The 25,940-nt window shown below is 33.9% G+C and overlaps 1 protein-coding gene across 1 annotated transcript in view; it reads left to right on the top strand.

Annotated features, from left to right (window-relative positions):
• The window catches only part of LOC130240897 (gamma-aminobutyric acid receptor subunit alpha-2), a 152,583-nt gene that overhangs the window by 11,052 nt on the left and 115,591 nt on the right, over positions 1–25,940 (top strand). The window contains exon 3 of the mRNA XM_056472558.1: positions 1,539–1,654. Coding sequence (XP_056328533.1) covers positions 1,539–1,654 — 116 coding nt within the window. The remainder of the gene's footprint in view (positions 1–1,538; positions 1,655–25,940) is intronic.

Genomic DNA, 25,940 nt, shown 5'->3' with positions numbered 1-25,940 from the left:
TTCAATGATCTAGGTTAAGCTAAAAATGCTCCAATAGTCTTAGTACAAAAATATCATAATTAAAAAATATCTTAGTAAAAATTATCAAAATTCTAGTCATGTTTTGAGCAAGATGCTAAAAGGTCTAATCCGATTCAATGATCTATGCTAAGCAAATATGTTCAGTTGGTCTTAGTGTGCGATGTAACTACAGAAGAGTCAAGCTTTAAAAAGAAAAAAATATCAAAACTCTGGTAATTTTTTGAGTGATAAGCTAATGGTCTAATCCGATTCAATGATCTATGCTAAGCTAAGCTAAAATGATCTGTCGGGCTTAGTACAGTACATGATGTAACTACAGAAGCGTCAAGCTGTAAATAGAAATAAATATCAAAACTCTTTGGTAATTGTTTGAGCAAGATGCTAATGGTCTAATCCGATTCAATGATCTATGCTAAGCTAAAAATGATCCGTTGGGCTTAGTACAGTACATGATGTAACTACAGAAGCGTCAAGCTGTAAATAGAAATAAATATCAAAACTCTTTGGTAATTGTTTGAGCAAGATGCTAATGGTCTAATCCGATTTAATGATCTATGCTAAGCTAAGCTAAGCTAAAAATGCTCCGTCCGGCTTAGTACAGTACATGATGTAACTACAGAAGCGTCAAGCTTTAAATAGAAATAAATATCAAAACTCTTTGGTCATTTTTTGAGCAAGATGCTAATGGTCTAATGCGATTCAATGATCTTTGCTAAGCTAAGCAAATATGCTCAGTTGGTCTTAGTACACGATGTAATTACAGAAGAGTCAAGCTTTAAAAATAAAAAAAACTGTTAATTTTTTGAGTGAGATGCTAATGGTCTAATCCGATTTAATGATCTATGCTAAGCTAAGCTAAGCTAAAAATGCTCCATCGGGCTTAGTACAGTACATGATGTAACTACAGAAGAGTCAAGCTTTCAATAGAAATAAATATCAAAACTCTTTGGTCATTTTTTGAGCAAGATGCTAATGGTCTAATCCGATTCAATGATCTATGCTAAGCTAAGCAAATATGCTCAATTGGTCTTAGTACATGATGTAATTACAGAAGAGTCAAGCTTTAAAAAAAAACAACATAAAAACTGTTAATTTTTTTTGAGTGAGATGCTAATGGTCTAATCCGATTTAATGATCTATGCTAAGCTAAGCTAAAAATGAACAGTCAGGCTTAGTACAGTACATGATGTAACTACAGAAGAGTCAAGCTTTCAATAGAAATATATATTAAAACTCTATGGTCATTTTGTAAGCAAGATGCTAATCTAATTCGATTCAATGATCTATGTTAAGCTAAGCTAAGCTAAAAATTCCAAAAGAATATTGAAAATATCAACAGTTTAACTTGAGGGGAGTGTTATTATTTGTATTTTTTTAAACTGTACTGTTGCTTTAAAGGCCCACAAGAGCCTTGCACGTCAGTCAAAAGTTTCATTTTCCATCATTTTTTAAGTCTTCCTCTCCATGACACTGTTCAATTCACACCTAATCTTGACGTCTGTGCCTTTGTTGTGTAGGTCAGTGTCCGCAGATGCCACAACAGATGCCTTCAAAAACAACATCACCCTCTTCACACGCATCCTAGACCGCCTGCTGGACGGATACGACAACCGACTGAGACCCGGACTGGGAGGTGAGCTAGCAGTCTCCGAATTAAATGGCTTGCTTTAATATCAAATTAAAGATAAAAGCAGCCGTGAAAGAGCAGACACGAAGGCTGAAACCATCCCTGCTCTTCTCCAGAAACCAGTTTATCTTTTCCTCAAGCATCACTACACGTGTAGCGTAATGGATTTGAACAAAAGCTCGGCTGTAACTCCAAGAATTAACCTTCAGTGTATTGTTATCTGGTTTATCTCTAGCGGTTTTAGATTGTGTCTGATGTTATGATGATGAGGGCAGGGACATATTACGGTGCTTATGGTGACAACAGAAGTACATTAGCGCAGATTAAATAGAGATACCGGGCATCTGCTTTTATCGATTTGTGTGTGGTCATGTACGCAGTGCTATTATGAAGCGGCTTTCAATCGACTGGCATAAAAGAAAGAATTTTTTCGAATGTTTTGTCGCTGCTTAAGTGTCACTGACATTTTTCCATTAGCGGATTAGTTTAGCTAACAAAGGCCGTAATGACATGCCGGATTTCACTGAACCTTATGGATTTGTCTGTCGCTGGAGTCATTCATCCCTTAATAGGCAAAGCAGTGTCACAGAAAGGAAAAGTATCTCAGTAAAAACAAATCAGTGGATTTAAAGGGATAGTTCAGCCCAAAATGAACGTTTACTCACTGTTTACTCACCCTCGGGTGGTTATTAACCTTTATGAGTGTCCTTCTTCTGTACTAGTTACTCACCCTCCTCTTTTATTCAGTATTTATTGATCACACTTTATTTTGATGGTCCGTTTGTTACATTGCATCTACATGTCAACTAATTCTCATTAGATTATATGTAGACTGTTAGGTTAGGGTTGGGGTTAGGATTAGGGTTGGTGTAAATTGACATGTACTTGCAAAGTTTCTTATAGTCAGTTAAATGTCTGTTGATGGAGCAGTATCAGCAGATATTAAGCAGACAGTCTACTAACACTCAAATAGGCCATCAAAATAAAATGTTACCATTTTATCTTCTATCGAACAAAAAAGAAGATATTTTGAAGAATGCTGGAAACCTGTGGGTGGCTCAGTTGGAAGCACTGTCGACTCATAGCAAGAAGGCCGCTGGTTTGAGTCCAAGCTGTGCCAGTTGGCATTTCTGTGTGGAATTTGCATGTTCTCCCTGTGTTGGTGTGGATTTCCTCCAAGTGCTGTGGTTTCCCCCACAATACAAAGACATTCGCTATAGGTGAATTGGATGAAGTAAATTGGCCGTAGTGTATAAGTGTGTGTGTGTGAATTTGAGAGTGTATGGGTGTTTTCCAGTACTGGGATGCAACTGGAAGGGCATCTGCTGTGTGAAATATATGCCAGAATAGTTGGTGGTTCATTCCGCTGTGGCAGGTCCTAATAAATAAGGAAGTAAGCTGAAGGAAAATGAATGAACAAATGAAACTGGCCATAGTGTATGAGTGTGTGTGTGTGTGTGTGTGTGTGTGTGTGTGTGTGTGTGTGTGAATGCGAGAGTGTATGGGTGTTTCCCAGTGCTGGGATGCAACTGGAAGGGCATCTGCTGTGTAAAATATATGCCAGAATAGTTGGTGGTTCATTTCGCTGTGGCAACCCCTAATAAATAAAGAAGTAAGCTGAAGGAAAATGAATAAATGAATGAAATTAGCTATAGTGTAGGATTGTGTGTGTGTAAATGTGAGAGTGTATGGGTGTTTCCCAGTGCTAGGATGTGACTGGAAGGGCATCCGCTGTGTAAAAAATATGTCGGAATAGTTGGTGGTTAATTCCGCTGTGGCAACCCTAAAAAATAAGGAAGTAAGCTGAAGGAAAATGAATGAATGAATGAAATTGGCCATAGTGTATGAGTGTGTGTGTGTGTGTGTGTGTGTGTGTGTGTGTGTGTGTGTGTGTGTGTGTGTGTGTGTGTGTGTGTGTGTGTGTGTGAATGCGAGAGTGTATGGGTGTTTCCCAGTGCTGGGATGTGACTGGAAGGGCATACGCTGTGTAAAATATATGCCAGAATAGTTGGTGGTTCATTCCACTGTTACAACCCCTAATAAATAAGGAAGGAAGCTGAAGGAAAATGAATGAACAAATGAAATTAGCCACAGTGTATGAGTGTGTGTGTGAATGTTAGAGTGTATGGGTGTTTCCCAGTGCTGGGATGCGACTGGAAGGGCATCCGCTGTGTAAAATATATGCAATAATAATTGGTGGTTCATTCCACTGTGGTAAACCCCTAATAAATAAGGAAGTAAGGTGAAGGAAAATGAATGAATGAAATTGGCCATAGTGTATGAGTGTGTGTGTGTGTGTATGTGAATGCGAGACTGTATGGGTGTTTCCAAGTGCTGGGTTGCAGCAGGAAGAGCATCCAATGCCTAAAACAAATGCTGGAATAGTTGGCGGTTCATTCTACTGTGGCGACTCCTGATAAATAAGGAGTAAGCTGAAGGAAAATGAATGAATGAATGGATGAATGGAAACCTGTAACCATTGACTTCCACAGTATTTGTTTTTCCTACTATGTAAGTCAGTGATTACCAGCTTTCCTTAAAATGTGTTTGTGTTTAAAACCTACATGTGGACGAGTTAAATATGTAGTGATTGTATTGGATTACTTATTATTTAATTATGAGTAGTTATAACTACATAAAATAAACTGAATGCTGTCCTGAAATAAATATTTGTAACTTTTGGTCCATTTCCTGAGTGGTACAGTACTTTATAAAGTACGGGTCGGTGCGGGTCACCTTTATCAGGCTTGCATTTCCACTGCCAAAAGAGTACCAAGGGGTGAGCGTGGTGTACGACATAAAGTTTCAGTCGATACATACACTGCTTTATTTATGCAGCAGATCAGAAATGTGGGGTTTTCCACTTGGTGTTGCACCATGTTTAGAAATATGGTGAACATATGTTTTTAACAGGATGCGCCCTGGACAGGATATTGCCTTAAATATCCAGGTTTTGGCTGTTTGCACTGTGGAGTCTGATCCTTGTGAGCAGACTATATTTAATGTTTCTTATATGTACACAACCAGACAAAAATCTTATCGCCTATCCAATGTTTAGGAACAACAAATAATAACTTGACTTCTAGTTGATCATTTGGTATCAGAAGTGGCTTATATGAAAGGCAAAGGCCTCTAGATTACACTAATTTGACCAAAATTAAATATGATCATGCCTTGATTTTAAATGATTTAATTAGGACAGTAAGGTCTGACTTTGCTTAGACAAAAATCTTGTCAATTAACAGAAATAATGTACAGCATAGAATATAAAGTGGAAAAAGAATGAATATTGTGTCTGACTCCCATGAGCTTGGAGGACTGCATCCATACATCTCTGCAATGACTCAAATCACTTATTAATAAAGTCATCTGGAATGACAAAGAAAGCGTTCTTGCAGGACTCCCAGAGTTCATCAAGACTCTTTAGATTCATCTTCAATGCCTCCATCATCTTACCCCAGACATGCTCAATAATGTTCATGTCTGGTAACTGGGCTGGACAATCCTGGAGCACCTTGACCTTCTTTGATTTTAGGAACTTTGATGTGGAGGCTGAAGTATGAGAAGGAGCTCTATCCTGCTGAAGAACTCACCCTCTCCTGTGGTTTGTAATGTAATGGGCAGCACAAATGTCTTGATACCTCAGGCTGTTGAAGTTGCCATCCACTATGCAAAGCTCCCACACACCCCCATACTGAATGTAACTCCAAACCATGATTTTTCCTTCACCAAACTTGACTGATTTTGAGAATCTTGGGTCCATATGGGTTCCAGTAGGTCTTCTGCAGTATTTGTGATGATTGGGAGGCAGATCAACAGATGATTCAGCAGAAAAATCCACTTTTCCAAATGATCAACTAGAAGTCAACTTATTATTTGTTGCTCTTACAACTGGGATTGATGACAAGACTTTTGTCAGATAGTGTATATATATATATATATATATATCCATGTTTGTGTTCAAGCCTTATCTATGCCCTCTCAAAGGGTTTTCGCAGCTGAAGATAAGTAAGGGGTCGTTTTGCATACTGCCAGATGTGTTGATTTTCCAACTGATGTTCAATTTGATGCTGAAATTAGATGAATATGAACACGAAAAATGGCCATGAATAATGGAATCTGCACAGAGAATCATTAAGTAGACCTAAATAGGAACCAGAAAGTTTCTTATGATCCCCAACAATAGTAATGAGTTTGTTCTGTTGAGTGCAAAAGAAAATAAGTTGAAAGACAATAAATTGTGACAATTAGAATTTTTGGGTGAACTACAATGCTAGGTTCCACACAATTCCTGCATGTTGTCCCAACACAGATTTATTAGGTTAACTTTTGTTTTCTAAATTTAAATGATTGGACATAAAGCAATTAAGCTGACCGCCCCCAAAAAAATCAAGCATTGATTCATCTCATTTTAAATAAGTAGTTTGAACATTGTTGGGCTGTAGCGTCGCTACAAGTAGTGACCCTACTAGCTTAACTACATTTCTCAGTAGCGTGGCAGTCGCGTCGCTACTTTCTAAATCAAATAGCTTTTCAGTAGCGAAGCTATTTTATTAGTCAAGTAGCGCAGTAGCGTCCACACAAGCTCATTTACCGATCGCGGATCAATAAGTGATGGCACCGACATTCACAGAGTTGTGAGCCGTGTCTAGCCAATGAAGGTAAATCCATATGATGGCGAGAATGACTATTTCTTCTTCTTCCTGTTTTACGGTGTTTGACAACAAAGTTTTTGGTGCGTTACTGCCACCTCTGGTTGGCGACGTCGCCAACCGAAACTTGCTTGATGGAAAAATGACTGAGGGAGAGGAGTTAATTCTGAAGCAGGATTCCTCGTGACTATATACCTCGAGATGTATATGTTAAGATGCAATAACTTAATTTCTGATGCTGTGCTCAAAAAATACTATACTATAAATTACTATAGTATTTTAAATGAGGTTTTATTGGATTTCTTGTTTTAGCTGTTATATACTATAATGTGTTTCTGTTTAGTACAGTATATTATTTACAGTAAATAACTGAACTAAACTATTATGCCGCATATGTTTCATTGACAGTTTTATTGATCACTAAGATAAGATTGACTTGGATTTAAGTTGCTTCGATTTAAAAATGGAAATTGTAAAAATAGCTTAGATGTAGCTACGCTGCTTTTGCCATGTAGCTTTTAGCTTAGCTTGCTACATTTCCCAGGGGGTAGCTTTTAGTGTAGTTAAGCTACATTTTACTTAGAGTAGCTAATAGCTTAGCTCACTACATTTTCCAAGTAGCTTGCCAAACACTGAGTTTGAACTAGCATCAACTTTTTTTTTTTGAGTGTCGCCCTTTAAGATTGACCATGTAGTATTTCTACACTCTATTTTTCTGAAAATAAATACGATGAATTATGCAACAAAACTATCAGAATCATAATTGGAAAAAATTTCCAATTCTTCTGTGTTTTCCAATTGGTCCAATTTCACATTTGTGTGTGTGTGTGTGTGTCTTCAGAGCAACGCAATACACACTGGGACACATTTCCTAAATGAAACGCAACACCTGTGATTGGTTTTATGCAGATTTGGCTCATCCCAGTGACTCAGAGGGATTAGATCATTTAAATCAATATAATGATTCAAATGAACCAAGCCACTGGGATGAATCAGAATCCCTGCCTCCCTAAATGTATCCACTGCACGCTCATGACAGTCAATTTATATCCTGATGCATAATTGACATACTGTACATGAAATGTGAGGAATCACGTGCACCAAACTTACGTTTATAGAAAGGTGGCAACTCAAACTTGTGAGTTTGCATCTGTGAAATATATCATTATGCGATAGGACATTCGTAAACAGATTCAGGAGTGTTTACTGAGGTGGCGATAACGCTGTACATAATGTTCGGTTTCTTACATAAAACCTTAATGTACCATTAAAAATTATGTTTGCCGTTTGTTCAAGCTACTTATTTACATTGGCGGAGGACACAATTATTGAGGTTTTGGGGGGCAGCTTAATTGTTTTATGTTTAATCCACTTAAATTTGTAAAAACTAATAAGTTCAAGTCCCTCATGTTGTCCCAACACAAATCCATCAAGTTAACTTAATCATTTTCAACAATTACACTCAAAAAATTACTTATTGGATGAACTCAATTTAATTGAGGTCAAGATTTCCATCCAGTAATTATGTTTAGCACCAACTAAAAAAACTATTTACACAATTAAATGCAATTGAGTTGGTCCAACATGATTTTATCAAATAAAAGTTTAAATACATTTGTATTTTTCAATTTAACTGATATTATCTGATAATATTGTCAGAGTATATCATATATGTCTATTATGTGTCGTACATTTCAAAGTCTCTTAGTTTTATTTGAAGTTATCCTAAATGAGCTAAAGGAGCAATTTTAAGCATATTTCATGAGTTACATTTACTGTTGATTGAGACTGATCTCAGAACTCATTTTAGGACAGTTATTGCTCTCTGAGCACAGCAACAATCTGCATTTTTGCTAATTAAGCTGCTAACACTCAAAGCATGAGTGCTTCTGCAAGGTGGTAATCTAAAACTTAAAGCGTTACATGAAAATCTTCTAAATCTCCAAACTAAAGTGGAGATTAAACAAGTCTTTCTATTAACTTTAAACACTTAAGGTTACTTTTATTGTCAACATTTCCCTCTCTTAATTCAATCCCACATGACGCGTGCTGGGAACTGCAATTCCCCTAACCAGGTAGTTGGACCAACACAATTCCTTCATGTTGTCCCAACACAAAACACTTAATTTAATGGTTTTCAAATTTAAGTGGACGGAACATAAAACAAATAAATTGGCTACAATAATTACAAGAATTGTGTTGTTTCAACTTATTTTAAGTAAGTAGTTTGAACAAGCAGCAAGCGTAATTTTTTGAGCGTACACTGTAAAAACCATTGGGTTCAACACAATCGATTTGTGTGGAAGGAATTACGTTAGCTTGTTAGCAAATTGAAGTGAATTGAACACAAAATGATTAAGTTGTCCCAAACAAAACTCAAGAATTCTGTTGTTTTAGCTCATTTTAATTAGGCAGTTTGAACATTCAAAGTTTGGACTGTGTAAAAAGGACGTAAACAAATCTGATAACAACCCTGTGGAACTTTCAACTCTTTCTGTTGTCATTTTTGGAGTAAACAATGGAGTAAACAACAAGTCAATGGAATTACCATCACTGAGTTTCAGATCATTTGGGACATGTAAAATTTAATGTTAATTGATAGTTTCTTTCTTGTTTTAATTTGTTGAGTCACACAAAGTTTACAAGACGTAACTCAGCAGCGAGTGCAGTCTGGTAAGGTGCATTCATTTGGGTGACTGTAAATGGTGGATTTACATAATATTCATGATGTAGCAACTATCCACTCTCAGTGCTGTATGCATCTCACCAGAACCACGATTAGCCAAAAGCTAACAATTCAAATTCCCGTTTGTTCGGGATAGAAACTGATTTTTGGTACTCAATCCTACTTATAAAGGTTTTGAAACACTTGAAAGTGAGTAAAGGGTGAATAATTGTTCAATTTGGGTCAACTTTACTTATTCAACCTGCCCTATTCTAGTTTGCTCTTGTCATTTGGCATCTCAAATTAACATATTCTATTAATTTGCTTGATTCATTTGAATCATTTGATTCAGTTCACCAGATAAATTTGGAGAAACCTAAGTGCCATATAAAAATGTATCCAAAAATAAGAATTGTTCTCAGTCTCCTGTGTGTAGGTTTAATAATTTCACTTTCTGCAGGTTGATTTCATTGCCTTTAACCCTTGTGGATTGTTCAAATTGACTACCCTTTCATTATGTTGGTGGTTGTTTTTGCCTCAATGACTTCTATTATAATGGTGTTTTTTATTGCAAAGCCATGACAGTATGTAATGATATCAACATATCAACTGTAAAAATGACAAATTATACCTGTTTGCAAAAGGGAACAATCAGGAATGCATGATTTTTTTCATGTCATGGCTTTGCAGTCAAAAATGTTATTGTAATAAAAGTCAATGGGGCAAAAACAGCCACTAACATAACGAAAGTGTAGTCAAATTCCTCACAGTGTATTGTTGAGATTTAAAAAATTCTGAAGCATTTTCCCAAAATATGTATCAAAATAAGATTTGTCACCAAAAATCATTTCATTTGCTGAAAAATTTGCTGACTCAAAATCACCCAGAGTGGATGAAAACATCCCCAACAGCACACAAGGGTTAAAGTCAAATAACAACGTAAACATAAGAAGAAAAAACAAATCTAATATTAGGAGAACATTTTTGATGATACTTTTTTGCATCTAATCTCTTAATTTATTAATTCTATAAAACTAGAAACTGAATCATCTGTTAAAGGTGCCCTATAATGAAAATCTGGGTAACCTAACGCTGCTGTTCTCCTCTTAACCTGCACCTTTACATCGGACCATTTCTTTTTTAATTCACTCACAGTGCGATGTTCAGACCCCACTGCGTTAACCGCGTCAGCTAAACTCTCCCACTCAGTTTTTTCTCTTTGTTATTAATTCCAGTGGACAAACTTGCAAATAACACAGTATTTCTCCGGTCTACCTCCTATTCACATTCTGTGAAGTTTCTCTTCTGGCTTGCTTTTGCCATTGCTTTTTCATTTGGTTTCGCCAAAGTGGAGTCATTACCATATTTATTAGGGGGAGGAGGCAGGAAGGGGTTTTTCACGTTAATTCGAATGTACAAAGAGAATATGCGTGGGATTCCGCGTACACAGCGTTTCATACAGCTGAATTTTTTACTGCGTACACACATTTACAGTTTTGTCCGTACCCAATGTTTTAGTATTGATTCAATGCAAATATTCGTACATGAGGCCCCTGGTGAGCAAAATAGGTTAACGTTACTCTCAGTGTGTTTGGGTTTACAACTATTTGTCCGTGTTCAGTGTACATCATGCTCTGAGTGTGTGCGTGTCTGTAAGATCAGCATGTCAGAGCGGACATCATTAATATTCACAAAACAAACTATATATGGTCAATCATGGACCTTCTGATTCTTGGAGTATTTTATGGAGTAATAAATGAGCTTTTTTCTGGAGAATTTAACTTACTTAAGTAAAAAAAAAAAGTATATGGCACCTTTAAATCCCAGTTTCTTCTCAATGCTGCTTGAGAGAAAGCAGTTTTGAGTGTGTGTGTGTGTGTGTGTTTGATTACTGCCTCAGGAAAACTTGGATCTGCTGAAAAATGTAGTAGTGTCAATAATCTGACTTTCCCCTAGTGCTGTTGATACCTAAATGAAACATAGCTTGGGTAGCTATTAAATCACAAGAGCTGGGAAAGAACAATAAAACACAGTCGGTCAGATTTCGTGTTTAGAGCTCCAATGAGGTTCAGGTTGGTCTAAGCATATTAACGACGCAGCTAGCATAAACCGTACCCACTGCTAACGCTTAAGCGATGATACGAGAGCTTGAAAAGACAAAGCAGAATGAATAAGTAATATTTTTTTCAAAGACAAGGTGCATATTTTCAGGAGAGAGGAGGGCTGAATCTTTTCATCTTCTCTTCGCATGCTTTGAACTGTTTTTAACGGCGAGGCTGAATGGGCTGTTTGTTCTCGACCTGTGTTGAATCTCAATTGTCTTCCGGTTCTCTCAGCTTAGATTTTAACCAGATATTGTAATGTGAATATCAGGGGTGCGGTGGCACAGTGGGTAGCGCTGTCGCCTCACAGCAAGAAGGTCGCTGGTTCGAGTCTTGGCTGGGTCAGTTGGCATTTCTGTGTGGAGTTTGCATGTTCTCCCCGTGTAGAATGTGGGTTTCCTCTGGGTGCTTTGGTTTCCAACACAGTCCAAAGATGTGCTATAGGAGAACTGGGTAAGCTAAATTGTCTATAGTGTATGTGCGTGAATGGGAGTGTATAGATGTTTCTCAGTGATGGGTTGCAGCTGGAAGGGCATCCGCTGCGTAAAACATGTGCTGGATAAGTTGGCGGTTCATTCCGCTGTGGCAACCCCAGATAAATAAAGGGACTAAGCCGAAAAGAAAATGAATGAATGAATGAATATCAGTGGCGCAGTGGGTAGCGCTGTCGCCTCACAGCAAGAAGGTCGCTGGTTCGAGCCTCGGTTTGGTCAGTTGGCGTTTCTGTATGGAGTTTGCATGTTCTCCCCGTGTACGCGTGGGTTTCCTCTAGGTGCTCTGGTTTCCCCCCAGTCCAAAGACATACGGTACAGGTGAATTGGGTAAGCTAAATGGTCTATAGTGTATGTGCGTGAATGAGAGTGTATGGATGTTTCCCAATGACGGGTTGCAGCTGGAAGGGAATCCACTGCATAAAACATATGCTGGATAAGTTGGCGGTTCATTCCCCTGTGGCAACCCCAGGTTAATAAAGGGACTAAGCTGAAAAGAAACTGAATGAATGAATATCGGTGGTGCAGTGGGTAGCGTTGTCGCCTCACAGCAAGAAGGTCGCTGGTTCGAGCCTCGCTGGGTCAGATTGCATTTCTGTAAAAGTGTGTAGTGAGGAGTTATTCAGCATTAAAACATTTATAATGTTTGTAAAAAATAAAGCTGACTACTTCACGGATTTCAACTATTGCAGGTTATTTTAGAATGCAACTCCCACGATTAACGAGGGACGACTTAACCCTGAAAAAAATAATAATTGGATTTATTAACATTTTTAAAAAAGTGGTCGCAAACTATTTATTTGGGTTAAATTTGACCAAACAAATTAAGTTAAACATTATTAAGTTTAAACGTTATTAACCCTTTTTTTCAGATGGACCTCACTGCCTACTTTCAAACTATTTATTCATTCATTCATTCATTTTCTTTTCGGCTTAGTTCCTTTATTAATCTAGGGTCGCCACAGCGGAATGAACCGCCAACTTATCCAGCCCGTTTTTATGCAGCGGATGCCCTTCCACCCGCAACCCATCTATTTAATAAAATACAATTGAATGGCTAAATTAATAAATAATATGAATAATACTTGGTATAATTATTGTTTTTACTGTGAGGGTTGTGGTAGGGTTAGATGTTAATAAAAGACTAATTAATTGATAATTCTATAAATTCATTCATCATTGATTCATTTTCTTTTCGGCTTAGTCCCTTTACTAATCTGATGTCGCCACAGCAGAATGAACCGACAACTTATCCAGCATATGTTTTACGCAGCGGATGCCCTTCCAGCTGCAACCCATCACTGGGAAACACTCATACACTCTCATTCACAGACATACACTATGACAATTTTTACTTAATTCACCTAAAGCCCATGTCTTTGGACTTGCAGGGAAAACCGGAGCACCTGAAGGTAATCCCTTCAAGCAGCAATCCTTGTTTGGCCTTGCCTCAGGTTTTAACTCATGAACTTTGACCCCAGATCGAGCAAGGCCGCCTTATTAATGCTTGGGTCAAGGGCTGGGTCTGGATTGTTTGTTTAGGCTAACCGAGTGAACCGTCCGGTGTCATTAGCTGAATGTTAGAGGTCATTCCCCATGGTCAAAGATTGCTTTATAGGTTCCTACCAGCATCCTGTCAACATTTCATCCAAAAAAATCAATAATCCAATCATTGGCTTGTTTACGAGGATTACTGTAAAGTCATGTGTTGTGCAACCCGCAGGGCTCAGGCAATATTTGATAACGTCTCTCTCCTGTTGAGTTTTATAAAATTGTGTAGAAACAGTTATCCTTCAGAAGCAGCAAGAAAATGAATGAATAATTAATTACAAAACATCTCATAACAAGTTCATTTGTTTGTTATTTTGTTGGTTTATTTATTCGTTTGTTTGTTTGTTCATTTGTTCATTCTTTATTTTGTTAATTTGTTTGTTCGTTTATTTGTTTGTTCTTTTGTTTATTTATTTGTTAGTTTGTTTGTTCATTCATTCATTTGTTAGTTTGCTTGTTTGTTTGTTTGTTAGTTAGTAGTTAGTTAGTTAGTTACGTCGTTTGTTCAATCGTTCGCTCATTTGTTTGTTCTTTCTTTTGATCATTCATTCATTTGTTCGTTCATTAGTTTTTTTCTTTTGATCATTTGTTTGTTAGTTTGTTTGTTTGTTAATTAGTTCATTTGCTCATTTATTTAATTTGTTTGGCCATTCGTTCGTCCATTTTTTTATTTGATCATTCGAAAATTGTAAAATTTTTTGCTTGATCATTTGTTTGTTAGTTTGTTCATTGATTCGTTCATTCATTCATTCACTCATTCACTTTTTTGTTTGCTCATTTGTTCATTCTTTATTTTGTTCGTTCATTTATTCATCAATTAGGTTGTTCATTTGTTTGTTCTTTTTTAAATCATTCGTTCATTCCTTTTTAGCTCGTTTATTTGTTTGTTATTTTGTTCGTACATTAATTTATTTATTCATTCTTTATTTTGTTTGTTAGTTCGTTTATTTGTTTGTTCTTTCTTTTGATCATTCATTCATTTGTTTCTTAGTTTGTTCGTTCATTCATTCATTTGTTTGTTTTTTCTTTTGATCCTTTTTGATTTTTGTTTGTTAGTTCGTTCGTTTGTTAGTTAGATAGTTCACTCATTTGTTCGTTCATTTGTTCGTTTGTCCATTCGTTCGTCCATTTGTTCTTTCTTTTGATCATTTGTTAATTTTTTTTGCTTGATCTTTTGTTTGTTAGTTCGTTCATTCATTCATTCATTCATTCATTTATTCATTCGTTTTTTGTTTGTCGATTTGTTCATTCTTTTGTTTGTTCGTTCATTTATTTGTTTGTTCTTTTGTTCATTTGTTTGTTAGTTCATTCATTCATTTATTCATTCATTTGTTCATTTGTTTGTTTGTCCATTTGTTTGTTCTTTTTTGATCATTCATTAATTTGTTTGTTTGTTTGTTCAATCAGTCATTCGTTCATTCATTTGTTCGCCTTTTGTTTGTTAGTTCGTTCTTTAGTTAGTTAGTTGGTTGGTTGGTTGGTTGGTTGGTTGGTTGGTTAGTTTGTTAGTTAGTTAGTTAGTTAGTTAGTTAGTTAGTTAGTTTGATCGTTTATTCATTTATTTGTTCTTTATTATGTTCATTCATTCATTCATTCATTCATTCATTCATTCATTAGTTGGGTTGTTCATTTGTACTTTCTTTTAATTATTTGTTCATTCCTTTTAAGCTTGTTCGTTTGTTTGTTTTTTTTTTTTGTTCGTACATTAATTAATTTGTTCGTTCCTTCATTTGTTCATTCTTTATTTAGTTTTTAGTTAGTTCATTAGTTAATTCATTCGTCCATTTGTTCGTCGATTCTTTCTTTTGATCGTTTGTTCATTCTTTTTTTTTGTTTGTTCATTTTTTTTGCTTGTTCCTTTGTTCATTAGTTTGTTTGTTCCTTCATTTGTTTGTTCATTAATTGTGCATTGTTTGTTTATTTATTTAGTTATTTAGTCCATTTACTCTTTATTTATTTTTATTTTTATTTTACTTTTTATTTTACTTTTTTCACTGTGTGTGTAGTTTGTGTTTATTTTATTTCATTTTATTTCATTTTATTTTATTTTATACTATTCCCAAATGAAGTTTTTGCAGTAGATTTTTAAACATCACAATTTTAATAAAGTAATTATAATAACTGTTTCCTTTTTTCTTTGCCATCATGACAGTACGTAATATTTTTCTAGTTACTTCTGCAGGATAATCAGCGATTTAAAGACTGAACTAGGTTAATTAAGTTAACTAGGCAAGTTAGGTTAATCAGGTAGGTTTATTGGGTAAAAGTAGTAATAAGCAAAGGGGCTAATAATATTGATCTAAAAAGAATTAAAACTGCTTTTATTCCAGCCAAACTAAAAGAAATAAGACTTTCCTCCAGAAGAAAAAAATATTAAAGGAAATACTGTGAAAATTTCCCTGCTCTGTCAAAAATCACACAAATATTACATTTTCACAGGAGAGCTAATAATTTTGCCTTCAGTTGTGTATATACACACTATACATCTTTCCTTAAAGATGTTCAGATACATTTCCTGGAAATCCAGTCAACCATATATTGGTTTTATGTAAGTGTTTTTCATCATCCTTCATTCCGCCCATCCGTTCAAGGCATCAGACCTAGGGTTTAAAAAAAAAACCAGCCTAAGCGGTCGATATACCCATCATTCCTGAAGCCAAACTCCCACAAAGCCCTGTTCCTCCATTCAATACCACAGTCAGTCAATCACAGGACGCCTGAATGTTTCAGTAAATCTGAATGTGTTGTTATCCGTTCACGTTTATGGCTGATTAACTTTTTGCGAGCAAATCACAGAGCATCTCCAGTTTACCGCCGGCTGGAATGAAGATATAATGACCTCATAAACGAAACATGAAGAATGAGCATAAAGCAGACTCAGATAATCATTTCATCCTCAAGAGACCCTAGAATCAGTTCAAGGTGAATCTGCAGTGTTGTTCTTGCCGTTTTTATGCATGGCATTAAAATGTTTACTATTTTCGATTCTAGGTTATGAAGATTGAAATGGCAAGATTATTGTAGAGCACATTTCATGCACTATAATTGGTAGCACAATGGTAAGATTAGATAAATATTTGAATCATTATTGTTATTTGTTTTTTTTTTCCGAGCTTTATTTGTGAATAATCAGTTGGATTCTATTAAGAAGAAGCCTGTATTGTTCATAAGCAAATTTGAATGAGATTTGATCACTTTTTTTAATAAAAATAGTTTTAAATATATTAAAATAAGGTCAGTAATCATTGTTTGCTTGTTTTCTTTTGATTTTCTATTAACTAGTAATATAACTAGTTGTAACTTTGTTGTAGTTCAATAGTGTTTATTAATATATTATTATTAATTGATTATTATTAAGCCCCCTGAATTATTAGCCCTCCTGTTTATTTTTTCCCCAATTTCTGTTTAACGGAAAGAAGATTTTTGCAACAAATTTCTAAACATAATAGTTTTAATAACTCATTTCTAATAACTTTTTCAGGACACTTCTATACAGCTTAAAGTGACATTTAAAGACTTAGCTAGGTAAATTAGGTTAACTAGGCAGGTTAGGGTAATTAGGCAAGTTATTGTATAATGATGGTTTGTTATGTAGACTATTGAAAAAAATAATTGATTGAAGGGGCTAATAATATTGACTTTAAAATGGTTCATAAAAACTTTAAAACAGTTTTTATTCTAGCCGAAATAAAACTTTCTCCAGAAGAAAAAATATTATCAGACATACTGTGAAAATCTCCTTGCTCTGTTAAACATCATTTGGGAAATATTTAAAAAAGAAAAACAAAATCAAGGGGGGGGGAATAATTCTGACTTCAACTGTATGTATATATATATATATATATATATATATATATATATATATATATATATATATATATATATATATATATATATATATATATATATATCATACCTATGTCATTATACAGATTTGTGTCCTGATATGTCACAAAAACACATACACACACACACACACACACACACACACACCTGAATTAACAATTTAAACGTTTTAAATACTATTACAATGAAACAGTATGTAATTAAATTAATGTAATATTAAAATATTTTATTTATTTAAATAAGCCAATCAAAAATCAAAAATATTTATTTATATGTAGTTATTTATTTATGTATCATATGTGTTCATTCCTTTATTCATTCATTATTTATTTATTTATTTATAATATGTGTTTATTCCTTCATTCCTTTGTTTATTTATTTATTGATTTATATGTGTTCATTGACTTAGTTATATGTGGTTATTTATTAATTAACTAATTTGTTTATATTTATTTATTTTTTATTTATTTAGTCCATTGATTGATTGACTTATTTATTTATATGTGGATATTAATTAATCAATCAATCAATCAATCAATCAATCAATCAATCAATCAATCTATCTATCTATCTATCTATCTATCTATCTATCTATCTATCTATCTATCTATCTATCTATCTATCTATCTATCTATCTATCTATCTATCTATCTATCTATCTATCTATCTATCTATTTATTTATTGTTTCTGTTGATTAATTTATGTATTTTATATATATATATATTTATCTTTATATATTTATTTATTTTTTATTGTTTTCATTTCTTCATTAATTAATTAATTTATTTATTTATTATATCTGTTCATTTATTTATGTATTGTATGTGTTTGTTTATTTATTTATTTATTTATCTTTATTTATCTATTTTTTATTAGGTTATCATTGCTTTGTTTATTGATTGATTTATTATATCTGTTCATTTATTTATGTGTTTTATGTGTTTTATGTGTTTATTTATATATTTATTTATTTATTTAATATTTATTTATTTATTTATTTATTTATTTATTTATTTATTTATTTATTTATTTATTTATCTTTATTTATCTATTTTTTTATTAGGTTTTCATTCCTTTATTTATTGATTGATTTATTATATCTGTTCGTTTATTTATGTGTTTTATGTGTTTATTTATTTATTTATTTTTTATCTTTATTTATTTATTTATTTATTTTTTATCTTTATTTATTTATTTATTTATTTTTATTATGTTTTCAGTCCTTCATTCCTTTATTTATTCAAATTATTTATTAATATGTGTTCATTGATTTATTTATTTATATGTGGTTACTTATGTATTTATTTATATATTTATTATATGTGTTTATTCCTTTATTTATTTATTTGTTTGTTTATATGTGTTCATTGATTGATGGATTTATTTATATGTGGTTATTTATTTTTTTGTTTGTTTATTTAATGATTTATTATAATTTATTTAATTATTTATTTATTTATGCATTTGTTTATTAATTTTTTTCACCTTTTAAAATGGTCCACAACAGTAAGATTATAAAAGGTTCATAAAATAATCACAAAACAAGTATAAAAAATAAAAACAGCAATAATTTATAACTCAATAAAATTTTAATAAAACAGTATGACAAAAAGCAATATAAAAGTAGTTCATAAGCAAGTATTAGAGTCTTTTTCCCCAAGCAAACACAAAATGAAGTAAATTTTATGGTTCACTGTGATCTTGACGGTAAAGAAAAGCAATTTTATTCCTCTTCTAAAAACCCAGTGAGCTCCCAGACACTCTTTCTTTTCAGCAAAATTGGGCTATTTCGAAAATAATGTTGCAAGAAAAAAAAAATGACATCGCTAGAGTGTGCTTTTTGGGTTACTTTTATAGTTTGGCTCTAGAAAGGCTTATTTTCACACAATAAATGGATGCCTGTACTGATGTGTATCGACCTGTGGAAAGAATATGTTGCAGCCTATAGACTGCAAGTGAAGGAGAGACAGCAAAGAAGGTTATGCGAGTTATGCCCACATCAGGAATTCATGGCAGATTTATTGAATTTACCATGGTAGATTAGCTACACATTGATGATTGGATATATACAAAACAAGAGTGATGTGGACAGAAGAAGCTAAGCAAAGAGAGATGAATATGTAGTCTATTAATAATGATCATGACTGAGATCAGGAAATAGCATTTGAATATATTTTATGATCTAGTGTTGTCACAGTATTTGGATTTTCTAACTTCGATACGTTACCTGGAAAAATATCGATATTTGATACCGTTTTCAATATTGTGGGGAACAAATTCTGCAACAATTCTTTCATTCCTTCATTCCTTTATGATCATGACTGACATCAGGAAGTATCATTTGAATGTATTTGATGCACTATTGTTGTCAGAGTACTGGAATTTCCAACTTCGATACGATACCGTGAAAAATATCGATATTCAATACCTTTTTTGATATTGTGGGGAACAAATTTCGCAATATTAAAAAAAGCAAAAGAAGTTAAAAGGCTAAAAACTAATGCTGATACTAGGTATGTCAGCAGTACTCCAAGTCCAAAAGGCAATAAATTACAAAAAAAAGGATAAATAAAATAAATGAGTACTCATAACAAAATAACCTCATCTTATTTTAAACTTCCATTAATTTTCAACACCTATATACAACCGCTGTCCTAAAAACACAAAGCAAACCATGATTAAATGTGTTGATTTTTGAAGAAAACTCTCAGAAAGGCAGAATCGCATGCGTCCTTTTTCATTCTGTTCATCATCAGAGATGTAGTAGAACTCTAGAGAATGTCTTATTCAGTCCTGAAAAGCTCCTATATTAGACATACATCATCTGAGAATCCAGTCTCCTGTGTACATTTAAAGTTCAGAGGTAATTCTGAATCATCCGGCGTAGTTTATTTTCAGATAGAAAAAATAAATGGAGGCAGTTCACAGTGTATTGAAAAGCTGAGGGAAAGAGAGACAGAGGTGAAGACAAACAGACAGGGTTTCCCCTCAGACGCTGCACAGACTCAAATATACATAGAGAGAGAGAGAGGCATATGTGAATAATCTCATGAATATAAGAGCAGTTCTTCATAAACCTCCCCCCCCTCCGTCTCATTTCAGTCAGACTCTTGTATCGTCCCTCAGAGACTGAAGCACTTTACATTCACTCAGAGCCACAGTCCACTAACAACAACCATCTGACCCGCTGAATAATGCCATCTGCTATAGACAGGCAGCTGCGGCTCTGAAGAGCTACGTTTCTTTATTTGAATGACTTCCCAGCAGTCTTTCTGCTCAATTTAGTGTCCATTTTATTTTATTTTATAAACCATTTTATTTAAATGTATAAATAATTTAGCTTTTTCATTCATTTATTCATTTTCTTTTCAGCTTAGTCCTTTTATTAATCAGGGGTCGCCACAGCGGAATGAACCGCCAATTTATCCAGCATATGTTTTACACAGCGGATGCCCTTCCAGCTGCAACCCAGTACTGGGAAACATCCATACGCACTCATTCACACACATACACTACAGGCCAATTTAGTTTCTTCAGTTCACCTATAGCACATGTGTTTGAACTGTGGGGGAAACGGGAGCACCCGGAGGAAACCCACACCAACACAGAGAGAACTAACTCCACACAGAAATGCCAACTGACCGAGCCGGGGCTCGAACCAGTGACCTTCTTGCTGTGAGGCGATCGTGCTACCCACTGCACAACCCTGACGCCCTTTCGTTTTTAGAAATATTGTTTTCATTCATTTTTATTTCATTTTATAAAAGTAGATTTTATTTTATTTTATTTTGTATTGTTTTAATTTAATTAATTTTTTTATCCACACAGTCTACAAACCACTTGTCCAGTTCTATCGAATAACTTCCCAGCAGTTTTTCTACTCAATTTAGTGTCAATTTAGTGGAATTAGTATTATTTTTCATTTTAAAAATATTGTTTTATTTCATTTTTTTGTTTTAATTTTATCTAAATTTATTTAATTGTCATTTCTTTTGAATTATTATTTTTTTCAATAATAAATATTGTAACAATTTATTTTATATTTAATTTTATAAATATTGTTTTGGTTATTGTTTTAATTTTATTCAATTTTACTACTATTTATTTTACTTTATTTTATGAGTATAGTTTCCATGTAATTTTATTAATATTTTTTTATCCATACAGTTTACAAAACATTTCATTTATTCAGTACAATTTAACGACTCACAAGCTTTCTACTTAATTTAGTGTCAATTTAGTGGAATTAATTTTAATTTAGTTTAATTTTAAAAACTTTGTTTTAATTCATTTTAATTGAATTAAATTTTATTATTATTTTTTTTTATAAATATGCTTTTAATTTAATTTTATGAATAGTTTAATTTAATTCAATCCATGCAGTCCACAAACCATTCATCCAGTGCAATTTAATGACCTTCCAGCTTTCTACTAGTGTCAGTTTAATGGAATTCATTTTTAAATTTTATTTAATGTTTTTATTTCATTTATTTTATTTTATATTTTAGAAATATTGTTTTTATTCATTTTTAATTTAATATTATTTTATTGTTATTTATTTATTTATTTAATAAATATACTTTTAATGTAATTTTATTTTATAAATAACTTAATTTTATTCAATCTAGGCAGTCTACAAACCAATTATCAAGTGCAATTATCTCAGCTTTCATTTTAACAGAATTAATTTTATTTTATTTTATTTTATTTTATTTTATTTTATTTTATTTTATTTTATTTTATTTTATTTTATTTTATTTTATTTTATTATTAGTGTCAATTTAGTGGAATTAATTTTAACTTTCATTTTAAAAATATCGTTTTAATTAATTTTTTTGTTTTAAATTTATTTAAATTTATTTAATTGTCATTTCTTTGAAATAATTTTTTTCAATTAATATAATTTTATATATTGTTTTATTTAATTTTAATTTAATTGTTATTTATTTATTTATTTATTTATTTATTTATTTATTTATTTAAATTTAAACTTAAGTCTACAAATCATTAATCTAGTGCAAGGTTACAGGTTTTAAATAAAAATAAATATAATAATAACAATAATAATTTATCAAAGTTTAACATTTAGCCTGACAGACAACTTCAGGAGCACTTAGAGGAGCACTTCTCTTTAGTTGCCAACAACTTTATTTTAAAATTTTCCATTACAAATCAGCTAAAAGGTGAAATGACAACCCTCTAAACACTCTACATCATGAGCTGCTCACATCACATAACATTGCGCTGCACTTCGAATCATTTTTATAAACCACTCCTAGCACCTTAGCAACAGCATAGCAACCCAATCGCAATTATTCAGTTTTACACAGGCGAAGATTTTCTTAAAGCCATAAACATCAGCTTTTTGCCAAACACTTTGCCAAACACTCTGTGTCTTTTCATACATTCCCAGCAGTCTATCGATTCGGCACACAAAATCTACTCTGAGATGAATAGCAATGCATTTGTTTTCCCTTTTTTACCCTCATTGGGATGGAGCCCAGACGAGCGTGCGACATTGTATAATTAGGGCAATTTTAGAGACGCGAGAGAGGCAGACATACAGATAGAGAGAGAGAAAAATAGATTGTTTTTAAAGATGCACAGGCTTAATTCCTCCTTGTTTGTTTGATTGCTGTTGTCATCGGCTGATTACTGAGTATTTTTACCAGTATGCATTTGTGAAAGAGGAGAATAAGTGAATAAAAGACATGAAAGCGCGCTGCTGTCTCGGAGCTGAATAAACCACCCCTACATTATGCAGCTATTAATATAACACACCAGCGTCTCCCAGCTCATAATACACAGTTGCTTTATATACATTCGCTGGTTTATGAGGATACGCAATATATCATTCATTCTGATATTAACCGTATCTAGACAATGACATTGAGAATTTTATTTATATACCACAGTTTCTTACAACTTTCGTTGGCCAAAGTGATTTCCAACAACTTTTATTCATTCATTCATTTTCTTTTCGGCTTAGTCCCTTTATTAATCTGGGGTCGCTGCAGCGGAAAGAACCACCAACTTTTCCAGCGCATGTTTTTATGCAGCCGATGCCCTTCAAGCTGCAACCCATCACTGGGAAACATCCATACACACTCATTCACACACATACACTGGGGATAATTTAGCTTACCCAATTCACCTATAGCGCCTGTCTTTGGTCTTGTGGGGGAAACTGGAGCACCTGGAGAAACCCCACAGGAACACGGTGAGAAACTCCACACAGAAATGCCAACTGACTCAGCCAAGGCTCGAACCAGCGACCTTCTTGCTGTGAGGCGACAGCGCTACCCATTGCACCACCGCGTCGCCATTTCCAACAACTTATTTAATGGATTTTTTTTTTTATGTTCATTCCTTTGAATGTTTATTTTATTTTATATATCTATTTTATTTTATACAAATTTTTGCTTTATTTTATTGTATTTAATTTGATTCAGTTCGATTTGGTGAACTAGTTCAACCAGTTTACTTAAAAGATCCAGTTAAAAAGAATGATTCGTTCGTGATCAGGATCACTAATACAGAAATAAAACCCATTATTGGGCACAAATATGTTAAATTAGGCGATATGGGGGCGCAGTGGGTAGCACGATCGCCTCACAGCAAGAAGGTCGCTGTTTCGAGACTCGGCTGGGTCAGTTGGGATTTCTGTGTGGAGTTTGCATGTTTTCCCCATGTTGGCGTGGGTTTCCTCCGGGTGCTCCAGTTTCCCCCACAAGTCCAAAGACATGCACTATAATTGAATTGACTAAGCTAAATAGTCCTTAGTGTATGTGTGTGAATGAGTGTGTATGGATGTTTCCCAGTGATGGGTTGCAGCTGGAAGGGCATCCGCTGCATAAAACATATGCTGGATAAGTTGGCAGTTCATTCCGCTGTGACGATCCCAGATTAATAAAGGTACTAAGCAGAAAAGAAAATGAATGAATATGTTAAATTAATACTTTCAAGTGTCTTCTCAGGTCGCATCATATTTAATGTTGTCACCGTACTGCTGTCATGTCCAGTTGTTGTTTTTTTTTATGGGAGCAACAGCGAGGACTGACTGGAGGAGGGCCAGCTTGATCTGGCCAATGGCAGCAGGATTACAGACTCCGATGTGCCGTACGGCTCTGACACCTGATGTAAAACTGGCATTGCGAAGTAAAAAGATTAAATCCATTTACAAAGACGATAACGATTGACGTTTCTGCTATGATTTTAGTTAGTTTCGGTTAGTTTTGCACGTACACAATACAGTTTCAGTTTGTTCTAGTTTTTTTATTTGTTTTTATTTTTATTTCATTCATTTTCTTTTTGGCTTAGTCCAGGGATGGGCAAACTCGATCCTGGAGGGCCGGTGTCCCTGCATAGTTTTGCTCCAACCCTAATCAAACACACCTGCTTGTAGCTTTCTAATGATCTTAAAGACACTAATTAGGGTGTTCAGGTGTGTTTGATTAGTGTTGGAGCAAAACTGCAGGGACACCGGCCCTCGAGGATCAAGTTTGCCTATGCCTGGCTTAGTCCCTTTATTAATCCGGGGTCGCCACAGCGGCATGAACCGCCAACTTATCCAGCACGTTTTTACGCAGAGGTTGCCCTTCCAGCCACAACCCATCTCTGGGAAACATTCACACACTCTCATTCACACACATATACTACGGACAATTTAGCTTACCCAATTCACCTGTACTGCATGTCTTTGGACAGTGGGGGAAGCACCGGAGCACCCGGAGGAAACCCCATGCGAATGCAGGGAGAACATGCAAACTCCACACAGAAACGCCAACTGACCCAGCCGAGGCTCGAACCAGCGACCTTCTTGCTGTGAGGCTACAGCACTACCTACTGTGCCACTGCATCACCTATTTTTATTTCAGTTCAAAAAGTTTCTCAATTCTAGTTTTCGTCTTTTTGTTTGTTTTTGTTAACTATAATAACCTTGTAATGAATATTGAAACGTAAATATACTGTAATACATAAATTACCAAACCTTTTTTTTACTTTGCTATCTGACTGAATGCACTCACTGTGCTGTTTAGTGCAGCGAGCAGAGGAAATATCAGCAGCTCTTTTGAATGCTGAGAAAAAGAGAATAAAGAAAGGAGGCGAAAAATGAATATATTGAAGCAGGAGCACAAAGATTGCACAAAGATTTGATTACTAGCCAACCTTCCATCGGGCCAATAAACGCGAGCACATTCACCCCCTGCCTAATGCACGCTTTCATCTCAAAAGGACTCAGGAGAGTAAGATGCTCTTTCTGCTGTTAAATTGTACAAAAAATAAAATAAAATCGTAATGTATTTCTTGCCTAGGACAGTGTGGGGTTTTTTCAGCCCGATCTCATGTGGAAATGTACACTGTTAATGATATTTTTGTAAATGAAAACACACACACACACACACACATATATATATATATATATATATATATATATATATATATATATATATATATATATATATATATATATATATATATATATATATATATATATATATATATATATATATATATATACATAATACATAATATAATAATATAATAATATATAATATAAACTGTATTTTACTGTAGGACAGTTAAGCAGTATATTACTGTATTTTAAAGTTGTATTGTAAAGATTACTGTTTATTTTACAGTAAAGATATTCAAAACCGTAAAAATATATACACCAATATAAATGGTGCTGTATGTAATGTAAATACAGTATTTTTGCTGTAATTGATTTGCAGTAAGTTACTGGCGAACTGCTGCCAGTACGTTACTGACTGAGAAAGATGCTCTTAAAAATATATATATTTGTTATCAGGGCTTGACATTAGCAGTTTTGATCACCAGCCACTGTGGCTAGTTGATTTCCAACATGACTAGCCACTCGCCATTTTCACTAGCCACACTTTTGTTGTTGGGAAAATATTTTTTAAATGCATAAATATGACTTTGACACGCTGAAATACTTGATTTAGATTTTGCGTTATGTC

This window comes from Danio aesculapii, chromosome 14 (genome assembly GCF_903798145.1).
Source record: "Danio aesculapii chromosome 14, fDanAes4.1, whole genome shotgun sequence".
NCBI classification, from domain to species: domain Eukaryota; kingdom Metazoa; phylum Chordata; class Actinopteri; order Cypriniformes; family Danionidae; genus Danio; species Danio aesculapii.
The sequence above is the reverse complement of the archived record's forward strand: the minus strand, read 5'-3'. Positions and strand labels throughout refer to the sequence as shown.